This window comes from Microtus ochrogaster, linkage group LG3 (assembly GCF_000317375.1).
Source record: "Microtus ochrogaster isolate Prairie Vole_2 linkage group LG3, MicOch1.0, whole genome shotgun sequence".
In the NCBI taxonomy this organism is placed as follows: domain Eukaryota; kingdom Metazoa; phylum Chordata; class Mammalia; order Rodentia; family Cricetidae; genus Microtus; species Microtus ochrogaster.
In genome coordinates, this window is record NC_022029.1 from 32,871,843 (window position 1) to 32,886,599 (window position 14,757).

General features: G+C 40.0%; 1 protein-coding gene across 6 annotated transcripts in view; it reads right to left on the reverse strand.

Moving 5' to 3' along the window:
• The window catches only part of Eml4 (echinoderm microtubule associated protein like 4), a 117,957-nt gene that overhangs the window by 16,903 nt on the left and 86,297 nt on the right, over positions 1-14,757 (reverse strand). For all 6 annotated transcript variants that reach the window (XM_005360748.3, XM_026785909.1, XM_013351354.2 and 3 more), the window contains 8 exons: positions 14,490-14,600; positions 12,696-12,791; positions 9,886-10,020; positions 9,595-9,730; positions 7,029-7,180; positions 5,712-5,837; positions 5,500-5,631; positions 4,483-4,550 (listed from right to left, as the gene is read on the reverse strand). In XM_005360748.3, the coding sequence (XP_005360805.1) occupies positions 4,483-4,550; positions 5,500-5,631; positions 5,712-5,837; positions 7,029-7,180; positions 9,595-9,730; positions 9,886-10,020; positions 12,696-12,791; positions 14,490-14,600 (956 nt within the window). The remainder of the gene's footprint in view (positions 1-4,482; positions 4,551-5,499; positions 5,632-5,711; positions 5,838-7,028; positions 7,181-9,594; positions 9,731-9,885; positions 10,021-12,695; positions 12,792-14,489; positions 14,601-14,757) is intronic.

The following is a 14,757-nucleotide window of genomic DNA, read 5'->3' on the forward strand; positions in this document are numbered from 1 at the left end:
AAGACAGCAAATGGAGAAGTGGAAAAAAGAAATGACTAAATGGTAACCTCAGGAATGGTTGGCAGACAAGAGCTCACAGGAGGAAATGAATGACAGCAGGCACAGAAGAACCTGTAAGGAAGATGTGGTCAACACTGATGGAGGTTAGGAGGGATAACAGCGGCACAGCTGGGGAGGTGGACGGAACAGAGATACATTCATGAATAAATTTTATCAATTTTGTGAATGATGGGCTGGAATTTCTAGGTAGCCAATTTAACTCAAAAACTGTCATTTAACAGCCTCTATACACATGAGTTTAAAGGCCAATCAGTAGGAAGCTGGCACATTGAGGCCATATGGCCCATGTTTACTGAACATATGTTGGTGCAGCTGACAGTGCCCACACTGTAGGTTTGTTTTGAACTGTTGCTGATCAATCTTCAGGCCACCACTATAAGCACTGAGAACTGCCTTTTCAAAAAGAAAACAAGATGACATGACAACTAAGACTAACTGGATCTTGGCATACAGAGTTAGTGTGAATATCAGGCTTCAAGTTTTAATATGATTATGAAAAATTCATTATATTCTTATATTTAAAATTATTAATGTTAAAGTTGGCAAACTCTTAACTAATATTAAGACTGTTTCTAAATCACTTTAATTTTCTTAGGAAAACTACATAGAATCTTTTATCTGTTTAGAAGCAACCTTAGCAAGCAACAAAGCCCAGATCATGTTCTCACGTATAGAAACCTACACTATTATAGAGAACAGCTATTTGAAAACAAAAGACAAACTCTTGTGTATTTTTTTATATTTCTTTAAATACACAGCAAATTGATTCTTCTATTTTTGGAATGAAATTTTATTTTGTATTTTTATTTTCATGTGTGTGGAAGTCCTAAGCTGATGCTGAGATCAAAAGCTACATGCCACACCTGCCTAACTTTCATGTGGATTCTGAGGATCCAAATTCCAGTCAATACCTACACATCAAGAGCATTATCTATTGAGTCCTCCTTCCAGCCTGGCAAACAATCTTTAATAGTAAGTCAATGAGGTTGTTAATGTGTGGGGATACTGGGGTGCTCCACCCTTTTCCCTGCATGGACTGTGTTCTTCTTTCAGAAGATGCTGCTGTGGCTAGGATCTTCTTAGCAAAGGGAATTTTCTACAAACAAAATTTGAGTTTTCATATTGTATTTAGTCACTTGTCATTTTGGGTGTATATATTAAAACAAAGCTTCTATTTGGGAGCAACATGCCATCACTATGAGGCTCTATGCGGCCTAACGGGTCTATTGGGTTTTCTAAACCAAGCACCAAAACGTGCAGCACCACTCTTTATCATGATGGACTTTTTTGGGGGTGGGAGTCAAGTCTCATGTAGCTCAGAATGACTGCGAGGCTGACCTTGAACTCCTGATCCTCCTACCTTCCCTCAACTGCTGGGATCACAGCCATGTGGCATCATGCTTGGGTATATGACTTATGCACAGACAATTTAGAGGTAGAACTACCTCGATGTCCTTAAATAAATTTATCTCATTTCTTTTAAAAAATATACACCCATGATAGTATGTTCTGGAAAAAAAAAGTGTGTCCTATGGGCCTTGCTCTTTTTTTTTTGTTTGTTTGCTTGTTTTTTGCAGTCCTCTAGTTATAAACACAGGCATGGGCTAGAGAGCCAGTTGAGTAGTGAAGGGTACTTGTTACTCTTCCATGCTGGGTAGCTCACAATCACTTGTTACACAGCTACAGGGGACCTGACACCCTCTTCTGGAATACAGGTAGACATATACATGCATGAAAATAAAAACTAAAAGTAAAGTTATTTTTGTAATTAGAAAAATGTAAAGTCAAAAGATGAAAGAAAAAAAGAAAAAGTGACAAATGCCTTTATTCCCAACACCCAGGAGACAGAGGCAGGCAGATCTCTGAGTCAGCCAAGGCTACACAGAGAAACCCTGTCTCAAAAAATTGAAAATGTGAAGCCAAGAAGAGAAGAAAAGTCTAATTCAGCCGATCATTTATCTGATTAAGAACTCCTTACAATTCAGTAACTCAGCTGTGGAACAGGATGTGAATATACGATTTGTAGAATGACAACTACATGGCTGGTGCCAATGCAGACCACGCCGACAGTTACTTCACACCCTGGTGACCACAACACAGGTGAGGAAGGAGTCGCTGCAAAGATGTGGAGAAACTGGAGCCCTTTTAAGGTGCTGGCAGGATTGCAAATGGTACAGCTGATGTACAAAATTTGGTCAAAACACTAGGCAGAATTATATAACCTGGCCAGTCTACTGACATCCAAGACAACTGAAAACATACTCCTACACCAAACCTTGTACAAGAATGTTTGTAGCAGAATCATTCCATCGCTAAAGGTGGAAAGCCAAACAGTCGTTGGTTTCCTAAGATAGTGTATCCACATAATGAAATCCTATCTGGTCATAAAAAGGAATGAAGTACTACTATACGTTTACTACTTCAATTGAAAGAAGCCAGTCACCAAGGCATGCCTTTGTGATTCCATTCATATGAAGTGTCCAGAACTGGCAACCCTATAGGAAAAGGTTGATTAGCTGCCTATAGTTGAAAAGGCCAGTAGGCGGGTCTAAAGGAAATGCCATCTGTTAGTAAAGAATTTTTTCTAGGCTAATGAAAAGAGTCTGAAATTATGCTACACAGCTTTATGTATGTACTAAAATCATTAGATAATAAACTTAGGTGAATTTTATGGTAGATCATGTCTCAATGAAGCTGAGCAGTGTTAATTAAGCCCACTTATGGCTATGCACTCATTTTTTCCCCTTTAAAAATGATACAATACAGTCTTTGGGCAGTTGTAGAGCATTTGTCTAGCACACAAGGCCCTGGGTTCAATCCCCAGGCATCACACACACGATATACTCTTTTAAAATGACAATTTTATCACTGATAATTTATTTGCTCTTGAGATTATATGTGGAGATATTATCAAAACATCTCTTACTAGAATTATTGCTGGACCTCACAGCTGCGTTAATAACATACCTTGAGGTCACTTAAGACTTAATACTGCTACCTAGTCAGCCTGTTTAAGCTGCCTTTAAAAGAACAATGTAACTTGCCTTGGACTTTCCATGTAATCTATCTAAGCTAATGCACAGCTTTGATCTTTTCCACATGCTGAGCCCAGAAAAACATATGTGTGTCTGTGTGTGTGTTATGCTAATCATTAGCCAAACAGCAAACAGGATGCACATGAACTTATGCAATAAATATGTGCACTGATGCTTCATTCCTTCTCAAGTGATACATTCTTTCTGAGCTACTCAATACATACAAAGCAAAAGCCCTTTGTTAGGGACCAGACAAGATAGACATCAGGCAAGCACAGGGACACAGATCCAGACTCATATAATAGGCTGTTTACAGCTGGCCAGAACCCATAAGCCACAGAGAGAAGACAGACACAGGGATGGAAATAGAGGACTCAATCAAGCTCACTCCTGGTTACATCACTCCAAGAGAAGTGCTTTGATTTCTTTCCTAATGCAGCACTAATGCAGATTGATAACTCCGAGTCACCAGTGAATTTATTGCTTGGTGACATGATTAAGAAATCTATAAATGGACCCAGACACATCTTTAAACATTTTACCAGTCATTTTTCTGGCTCATGCACAATTTGGACAAGTTTCTTAGCCCTGAATGTGACTTTTCCCCAGGTATAGAAGAGAAGCAATTTATAATCTGAATGGCTATAATAGTATCTTCTTACTTTTAGACAATTAAGTGTTCACAGACCAGAGGAAAAAAATAAGAACAAATGGAAGGTCCATGAATCAAAAGCACAGAAACAATTGTGAAACCTAACACAAAGTTATACCTAAAGTGAGCAATGAAAACTGCATCTGCCCTAGATTCTATGTAGTCTCCAGCTCCATACCAGACACCACAGACTAACTGCCAACACTATATATGTAGTCACTTACTACAGTTCTCTCAGTCACGTGTTTTCTACTCACAACTCCAGGAAGTAATAATTGCCTTAACTTTAGCTAAGTCACTAAGACCGAGTGACTTCACAACTTCATAAATATTAGAAAGTGACTTCAGTGGGCTGGGGGGAGCAATGACAGGACGGACTGGAGGGTAGCGCAGGTGCCATGGCATACATGTGGCAGTCAGAGGACAATGTTCATGAGTTGGTGACAAGCACCTTATCTGCTGAGCCATCTCCTAGCTAATCAATTAAAACAATGAAAAAACTAGGGCCATGTGTGAGTGCATACTTGACCCCCATACATCCTTTATTCACTCAAACTGTGTTTTGGTGATTTTCAAGCCCCTCCACCCTTACCTTTAATTTAGTGTTCAGTAAAGGGTTACTGAGTACACCAAGAGGTAAGTGTGTTATATAGGAGATGAATTCCCAGATGAGACTCAGAACACTTAACAATAACTCAAACAGCCCACAAGTTCAGATCACTCAGTTCACCCTACCTGCCTGAGTGTGTTCCGATGGCCACCACTGTACCACTTGGATGAAAATCTGCACAATGTCCTGGTTCCTAGAGGAGAAGAGGACAGCCGTTGAGGGTGTGGTTTGAATAGGTATGCCCTCATAGACTTATGTGTTTGAATGCTTGACCCACAGGGATTGGCACTATTGGGGGGGGCTTGTTGGAGGAAGTGTGTCACCGTGGGGTGGGTTTTGGGGTCTCATAAGCTCAAGCTATACCCAGTATGGGACACAGTTTACTCTCTATTGCCTGTGGATCAAGATGTAGAACTCTCAGTTCCTCCAGCACCATGTCCCACCATGTTGATAATCAACTATACCTCTGAAACTGCAACCCAGTCCCAAGTAAATGTTTTCCTTTCTAAGAGTTGCCACGTTCATGATGTCTATTCACAGTAATAGAACACTGACAAAGACAGAGGGAATAGGAGAACGACTCCCTAGAGCCAAGGGAAACAAATGAGCAGTCTCCGCTTATAGCAGCACATGACTTTAATCCTAGCATGGGGAGGCAGAGGCAGAGATATGGGTTTGAGGTCAGCCTGGTCTACAGAGCAAGGTCCAGAACAGCCAAAGCTACACAGAGAAACCTGTCTCAACCCTGAACCCCCAAAGACAAAAAGCCCTCATGTATTTCTTTCAGGTTAGAAAGGGACACAGTAGAGAGAAAATATAAGATCACTCATAAAGAAGAAAGTGTCTGTTACAGCATTTATTGAAACCAAGTGCAACACCACAGAGGCCCGAATATCTCATAATTAATGCTCCACAAATACATGAAATCATCTACTTTTACCACTGACACTGAAAGAAAAATTGGGAGTGTACACGGCTATCTTGCTTCTTCAATGTAGAATCACATTATAACTTAAGACCAAACATTTCCCTCTTAGTCTAAGCCTTTGCCAAATACAAGTTTAAATCAATACGTAATCCTTTTTTCCTTTGTTGTTTCAACTGCCAGTGGGAGGAGTTTGCACGGGAAATTATCCACTCACATCCACAAGCCTGGTCCACTCCAGCCTGTGCTCCACTGAGTTCCACATGCACACCTGCCTGTCCTGAGCACATGTCAAGAGCAAATCTTTGAAGGGATGTGTTGCAAGGCCCCACAGTTCATCTGTATGACCCTGAAAATGAAAAAACTTGTTGTAAGAACCAGTGGGTGTCACCAAAAAATAACAGAAACCGCTGGCCCCGCAGAGCTTACCTGCACTTCTATTTGGAAGCCATCGTTAAACGTTCCCCGTAAAATAAAGTTTCGTGATGTACCTACTAGAACTTGTTCTGCCTTTCCTTCTGCAACAGCTCTAATTGTGCCATACTGATCAGGAACCTGGAACATATGAATGTGTGCAGTTACCGTAAGCAGAGGAACATGCGATCATTACTACCTGAGTAGTGCTATGTTCACAGCTGGATGCAGTTATAGGGCAATAAAGACAGACTAAATCTGAAACAATGTGGAAGTCTCATCATATTGTAATTTAATGTTCAATTATTTTTATTACACAGAAGTTATATTATCAACATCTTTGCCTCATTTATAGTAATTATCTTTGTAGTACAAGGTCTCCTGCAGTTTCTCACCTTGATCTCATTTCACCTCAGTAAAATTTAATATATATTCCATACGATTCCAAGAGTTAAGGGTTAGAAGTGTGGGGAGACGAGTAAGCTCTACTGAAGCTTGTAAAGAAGATAGCCTAAGTTTTGCTTTATGTTCTTCTGGGTATTCATTCTTGATTGTCAAAATGACCAAAATAGAAAAATCTTAGTAAATCAAAAACACAGTTGGTCTTTTTATCTGTAGAGTCACAGTCCAAGGATTCAATCAACTATGGATTGAAAATATCAGAGTGAAAAAAAACCTGTCTGTACTGAATATGCACCATCATCCATCATTACTTCCTGTACCACTCAGGAAAACATTCTGACAGCATTCATACTGTATCAGATATGGTAAGCAACATACAGGTAACTAAAGTGCAAGTACACAAAACACTTGACTGCATTACGTAAGGGACCTGAGTACCCACAGATGTCTGGATTCCGTGGGGAGAGCAGAAACTGCTCCCCTACAGATGCAGAAAGGATGACTGCATTGTAAAGTATTTTAAAGGCCATCCATAGGCCTATTTGTGAGATCCATTTCACTTCTACTCTATGTGATATAATAGTGATTTTTACACCAATGACTACAATGATCTCACAGAATGACTCTGATACGGTGCATTTCTTCATGAAGGGGCACCAAATGCCTCTGCTCATAGTGTTTGCCTAGCCTGGGTCAGGCCCCGAGTTCAATTTCTTGCACTGCAAAATAAACAATGAAAGCTCTCAAAAACTCCAAATTATTTTGTTTGAAAGAGATTACTCTGTGGCATAGCAAACTCTCTCCTCTGGGAGAGGGGAAGGAATGGTAAGGACTGTATCAGTTTCTCAGAAAAGCTATCTCAAAATGGGACAAAATGCCCGAGGAGAAGCTCCACTATTTAATGATTTTAGTGCTCCGTTGCCGTCTCACCTCGATCTCTCTTTCAGGGTTGAGATCATGATCCCACAGAACTATTTTTCTGTCCTTCCCTCCTCCGGTCAATAACATTCCACTCCGCATCTGACAAAGTGTGAACACACTGCCGTCATGAGCTTTGATTTGTCTGCTGATCTGATAGACACCTAATACAGTAATGGGAAAAAAAGAACAACAGTAATAACACTTGATAGGGTTTCTCTGTCTAACAGCCCTAGCTGCCCTGAACTAGTGCTGTGGATCAGACAGGCCCAAACTCACAAAGATCCGGCTGCCTCTGTTTCCTGAGTGCTGGGATTAAAGGCGTGCGCCACCAGCGCCTGGCATAACAACACATTAAACTTTAGTGTCTTTCTGGAAAAAGCTTCAGCAGAGCTACAGGATGAATACTCAGAATGCCCATAGCTTCATAATCAAAAACCAATTCTCAGCAAGTTACTGAATCACAGCAGGGAGAGAAGCTTAAGGCTGAAAATAATCCTTCACATTTATGTCGATACTTATGGAGTCTAAAAATTATTTTCTTACAGAATGCAGCTGCAAACTTCACTGTCATCTCTTATGATAGTGTTGTGAAATATTAGGGTGCTGTCATTCTTCTGACTGTAGAGTAAGGGCAGAAGTATGAGAGTTATACATAGATAATATCAGCTATCTAATAATAAAGCTGTGACCAGGCAGGACCCAAGTCTTCCACTTCTGGAGACTTGAAAAAAAAAAAAAAAAGTCTTTGTTAGCTCAGTACATAGCAGTCACTAATAATCTAATCACTCCTTTTAATCTGTTGAGAAATAGGAAGCTAGAGAAGAAATGATGTCACCCAACCGGGGCCCATGATGCTTAATCTGAGGCCTCTGTCAATCAAGTGAGGCTAGTGAGGCAGGAGGACGGCTTTTGGAAGACAATGCCCTCGAAAATTAGTTAACAGGTTCATAATGGCAGCCAGAGCCTTGTTTAAACATGGCTGAAGTCAACAAAAAGCCATAGAACTTGTGAGAAAAGGGGATGAAAGTTTTAAAACCATTTATTTTCTAAAATTGTATACCAGCTGATGAATGAATAAGCAAAACATGGGAAGCCAGGACAAACAAAGGGCCCCCCTCTCTTACAATAGTGCACGCCTTTAATCCCAGTACTCAGGAGGCAAAGGCAGTCAGATTTCTGTGAGTTCGAGGCCAGTCTGGTCTACAGAGTGAGTTCTAGGACAGGCTCCAAAGCTACAGAGAAACCCTGTCTTGAAAAACAAACAGACAAAAACAAAAAACCAAACAAACAAACAAAAAAGAAAGTAGTTATACAAAGCCACACATTTCACATTATTTCAATAAATTACCTAGAATAGAGACACCTAGAGAGATGAGCGTGCTACTAATTGGAGCAGGCTCCTTTCTGGGAGGCGCCAACAGGTGCTAAATCTGGATTAGTGAACGTTACACTCTTTAGAGGAGCACACTTGATGCATGTGAACTATGCACTGACCAGACTCTTACTGAGACAGTTTTTAACTCACTTTTCTACTAAGTCTGTCAATAAGTTTGTAAAATTAGCGAAAATGAACTAGGTTTGGGCAGCCTTAAAAAATTTTCAGTCACAGCTGATTCTGAAAAGGCCTCTAAGTGTGAGTGCATTAGTGGTAATATATAATGAGAAGGCACACTGGCACAGAGAAAGGCAAGGCCTGTTAATCAATTGCCTCCACCTAAACTAACTTCACGACATGTTCAGTGGATGCCTGTCCTCACGATTTACTTATCTTATCTTACTTACTTACTCTGATTGCATCTAGGTACCCAGGAGAGACAGGACACCTAAAAAAATGTGACTTTTTTGAGCACTGCTGATTGCCTTTAGGTCAGCAACAGAGAAAGGAAGAGAGCATGAACACTGCGAGCAGCTGCACATTTAAGTCTCCTTCCTTGTTTGTGCAGTCTGAAAGTAGCACATAAGAAATTACAAAAATAGTCAGATGTGGTGGCTCACACCTTTAATTCTAGCACTCAGGAGGCAGAGGCAGGTGGATCTTTTGACTTGAAAACCAGCCTGGTCAAGAATGAATTCCAGGACAGCCAGGGCTACACAGAGAAACACTGTTTTGAAACACGCATGCACACACACAGAGAGAAAGGTATTACCAAAATAGCCAGGCATGATGGTGCATACTTTTATTCCCTACACTTAGGAGGCAGAGGCAGAGGCAGTGGATCTCTGTGAATTCCAGGACAGTCAAGAGCTACACAGTGAGACCCTGTCCTCCAACAACAACAACCCATAAAAAATAGGTGGAGAGTTTCATGGTTCCCCATGGAGACCATAGTAAAGTAAAATCAAGGTTGTCTGTTGTTTATATGTAGATTATATATGTATAATAAACAAGCACATTAGAAAGTATCTTATGAAGAACATTAAAAATAACAGGAATGTTGGTAATGCTCACATTATTCCAGTTCAGACTTTCTCTCCTGGCCGGGTAAGGGGCTGGGCAGGACAGGACGGCGGACACATGACCTGCCACAGCACTAGGCATGAACTATGCAGCACGTTTAACACGAGAATAATATACCTTTAGGTCCTTTCCCAGGTGGGGGCTCTACGGTAGTTTTGCTCCAGATAAGGATGATTCCACCTGAGTCTCCAGTGAGAACATCTCCATTCCCCAAGAATGCTAAACACTGAATGAATTTTGGTTTTTCATATTTCTACAAGAAAATAAGAATTTTCAGTTTTCTCTTTGGCATAGTGATTTTATGTTTACCCAACAATAAAAAAAATTAGCATCATATGATACACACACACACACACACACACACACACACACACACACCCAATGATGTTACAACATTGTGATCCTTACCCCAAAAATTCCCTGTTTTCTTGTTAGTGAATTGCCACTCCAGGTCCAGAAAAAAATATGAGATTTACCACATGTAATTATAGTATTTGCATCTGTTGGGTGGAATTCCACAGCTAAAACAACTTCATTTGTCGTCTGTGAAAATAAAAAAATGACACTTTTAGAAGAACATATATCCTTACTGCTATCAAAATTCAATCATAGCTCCTTACAAAGACAGGGAAAATATTTTAGGAAATGCCTTTTCTTCTAAGATATATTTCCCTAAATGCCCCACACCCTAAGACAGGGTTTTTCTATGTGTAGCCCTGGCTATCCTGGAACTCGTTCTGTAGACCAGGCTGGTCTTGAACTCAGAGATCTGCCTGCCTCTGCCTACCTAGTGCTAGGATTAAAGGTGTGCACAACCATCACCTACCTGGCTTCGTAACAGAAATATTTTAACAACAGGCTTCTAGAATCAAGGCTTAAATTTGACATCCTTATACTATTATATCAATTCTTATGTTTATTTATAAGAATAATAGCATACTTCTTATATGTTTGGGAAAACACACTACAAGTGTAAGATGCAAGAGCAAAGTGTACTGTCCTAAAGCTCACAAGAACAGAGCCAACACAGAGCAGACCCTTTCTAGTCACCTGGCCTCTGCCCGTCCACAGGAGGTCAAGCAGAGGAGAGGTGTAAATGGAACTGCAAGCAGTGCACTCCTTTCATGTTTACAGCATTTTCCAATAATACATTTGTGAGATCTAGTCACGGTCAGTCTAAATGCTGTACAATTCCTTGGAAAGGAGGAAAAGTAAAAATAAAAAGTAAAAAAAAAGGACCACATTGCTTGCTAACTGGGATCAGGGTAGTTCCACTTTTTTTTTTTTAAGCTATTGCAAACAGCACTGCAATCTGCATTCTAGTGAATACATCAGTCTATTTATGTTGGGTTTATACTCTGGAAAAATCAGGTTGTGTCAGCAAGTAGGCCTATGCTCAGCCTTAAGAGGCAAAATAGTTTTCCAAAATGGTTCTACCGACATGCCCACCCAGCAGCAACTCCACATTGAACTTTAACTCATAGAAAGTACAAAGCTATTATCAGGCCTCCCTCAGGTCTTTAATGACTTAAACAGAGAGAGCCCCATTAGAAAGCCGTAAGGTCAATACCTAGGGAGGAAGACAGTGGAGAGGAAGCCAGGGATATAGCCCCAGAACCAAGTCATTCCTGGCAAAATGCCTTGGGTCTTTTCTAGGAAGGCTTTCCTTTCTGCCCTAAACAGGAATAGATACCTGGAAGTCAAGCTTTACTTGCTTTGCAATCAGCTATTCTGGAAATGGACATTTAAGACTTTGGGGAATCTGGATGAGAAAGGAGGGACAGGACAAGAATGAAACTCTGGTGGAGGCAATATCGGGTGGGGCCATCATATACGATGTCTGGGAAGTCTAGGCTGGAGGTACATAGTGTAGTATCTTCAGGCAGACAGTAATGCCCTCAGTGGAGGGTCTGCAATGGAGTTCTGTACTAGCAACATATTCTAGAAAGGTGACACAGGCATGGCCGGGAGAAACCTGCTCTCACCTGGTAGACCTTACTACAAAAGAGAAAAATTCACCTATTTCAATTTGCTGCCATTTCCCTACACTTCAGTGATGTAAATTATATAAAATGGTAATAGCAGAAAGATCATCTATGCCTTCAGTTATGTTTTTCAAACTGTGAGGTTTTCTGACAGCCATATTCAAGTACAATATATATGAGACAACAAAACCCCAGATTTTAAAGCAAAAGGCTGAAAACTTGAAATTTATACAAAGTAATCTCAACTAAAGATACAAGGAGCTGAAGCAAAATGTATATTCTTCCTTTTTTAACTTTTAAATTATGTATGTCTCTGTGTGGGTATGTCCACCTAAGTATAGGTGCCCACGGGCTTAATCTCCCCGAAGCTGGAGTCACAAGGTGGTAGCTGATGTGGGTGCTAGGAGTTGATCTCAGGTCCTCTACAAGAACAGGACCAGCCGGGCGGTGGTGGCGCAGGCCTTTAATCCCAGCACTCGGGAGGCAGAGGCAGGCGGATCTTTGTGAGTTCGAGACCAGCCTGGTCTACAGAGCTAGTTCCAGGACAGGCTCCAAAGCCACAGAGAAACCCTGTCTCGAAAAACCAAAAAAAAAAAAAAAAAAAGAGCAGGACCAGTTCTACCATTGCACCAACCTTGAAAACATTCTTCTTTAAGGACTTATCAAAGTCATTCTGTACTCTTAAATGAACATTTCTGACCCATGTAAATGCAGCTGTGATGCTAACTTACAAGCTTTTTACAAGCCCCTGAGCCACACAATGGGATTGTGCTATTCTACAGCACTTATAAATGCTACATTCCCTCTAATTGCTCTAGCACTTCCTAGAATCATCACACAAAACCTTGTATGTTTATATATGGCCTTCCGTCATATCAAGCATGTTCTTAAGTAAAACTTTCCTGTAAATTGAGAAAGCCTTAGAGTAGAGGCTGATTGACATGTCAAGCCCATTAATAAGGCAGTAGCCAAGCAGGGTGCTCATGGACATCTGTCTGTCTGCTTTGATATTTCAGTAGCATGATGTTTTCTGAAATATGAACCTGTTCCAAGTGGACTATTTTGTTTTATCTCACTGTAGTGTCATTATCACAGATATCTGCCAAATTGAAAAACTGATAAATATGAACTGTGAACTTATTCTTATAATCTGGATACACATATACTATAAATTCAAATACCTGTCAAATAATGGACTCGAAAAGATAATATCCACAATTCATTTTGATTTACCTTTATCTCTGCTACTTTTGACTTTTTCTGCCAGTCCCATACAGTAAGCATATGTTCATTGGAGTCATCAATAACGCATAAATGAACACCTGAATCCTAAATAAAAGTAAATGTGAATAGAAATTTCATTATTAAAACTACTAATAGTGAGACCATGAAAAAATTTGTTAAACTATTGAGACACAACTGAATGTACTATTTATAAAAAATGATGCTTTTTTAGAAACACAGTAACTCATGTGTTAAAACCACTAAAGCGAGAGTAGTGTTTGTTAGAATTAAGGAAAGCTGAAGAGTACGAGCCATTCTAACTACTCTTAGGGTTTAACAATGACACCAAACCCATGACAGCAGTTGCTGCTAGACTGTTTTGTTCTGTTAGATTCTCCTCTCCTGACCTGTCAGACTTCAGTGCCTTCAAACAAGCAAAGCTGGAAAATTCAATTAAATGTTCTGCTTTACTAATGTCTCTTCCAAAAATCCCTGTAGGTCAGAATACAGCTGGTGACTACAGGTAAGAACTGAAGGGAAACTATAAATAGCTAAATACATTCTGAAGTAGAAATGAAGCTCAGGAAAATGTAGTATTTAAAAATTTTAAATATGACTGTGAAAATACAGGTTTCTTACATACTTTCTAAATGTAACCACTAATTCAAGGAAGTTAAATGCTCAGATGAGCAATATCTTACTTCCTTCTCATAATAAACCCTTGAAGCTTAAATGGCATCACTATACACAATTAAAAAAAAGACTTTTTAAATGTGTTTTGCCTGTATATGTGTGTGTGTGTGTGTGTGTGTGTACACTGCATGAATATATGGGACCTACTGAGGCCAGTAGATGGTGTTGAATCTGTTGGAACTGGAGTTACAGATGGTTGTGAGCCATCATGTGGGTGCTGGGGACTGAACACAGGTCCTCTGCAAGAGCAGCAAGTGCCTTAACCACTGAACCATTTCTCCGAATCACTATACACAAAATTAAAGTAACAGTATCATCAATTCAGAACTAAGATAATTTGTGAATGCTAAGGAATACAAACGTCTGGTTGTCACTTTTCTCTCATGTTAACACCAAAAAAATTATTTTATAGAAATAAAGCGTTGTGTCTGAATTTCCTAGTAAGATGGATGTTTCCTATGACTCCAATTGAAATTAAAATACATCTGCTTGTTTATCTCAAGCCGTACAACACTATGCCTATGTTCTTCTACCCATTTCCACCATACACTGGTATTCTATCTCAGGACAAAGACAATGTGGTGGTTTAAATAAGGACGACCCCCAGAGACTCACAGATTTGAATGCTTAGTCACTATTTGAAAGGATTAGGAGGTGTGGCTTTGGTGGTGGAAGCAAGTCACTGGGGGTGCACTCTGAGGTTTCAGAAGCCCAGGAAAGCCCAGGGTCTCTTTCTTTTCCCTGTCTGAGAAACCAGATGTAGAACTCTTGGCTACCATGCCTGTCTGTGTGCCTTGTCATGTAGACTGAACTAAACCTCTGAAACTATAAGAAAGGCCCAAAAAATTCTTTTTTAAAATAAAAGTTGTTGTGGTCATGGTGTTTCTTCACAGCAATAGAATATGTCTAAGACAAACACATTAAATTTAAATGTAATACCTTGACCCTACCTAAATCAAATTTAGTACATAGATTACAATATTAGCTATATAACAATAGCTATGCTGAAAATAACTAGCATCTCGTTTTTGGACAGATACAAGATTATACACATACACAAAACAAACTCAGGCTTAGCTTGCTTACTTTTAAAAAGTAATTGTGACTTACTGCTTTTGAAAAAGCCAGGCATCCTACTCCACGCTCAAAAGTTCCAAGTCCAATGACATGTAGTGTGGAAAGGCTTACTGAATCCCACACTCTGACATGGGGTTGCAGAGGCTGCAAAACACAAGACAGAACTAGCATGTCCAAGTGGGTGCAGATATGTGCATCACTCCACACAGCATACACATGTGCACCACTACCACACAGCATACACACGGGCACCACTGCCACACAGCATATACACGTGCACCACTACCACACAGCATACACA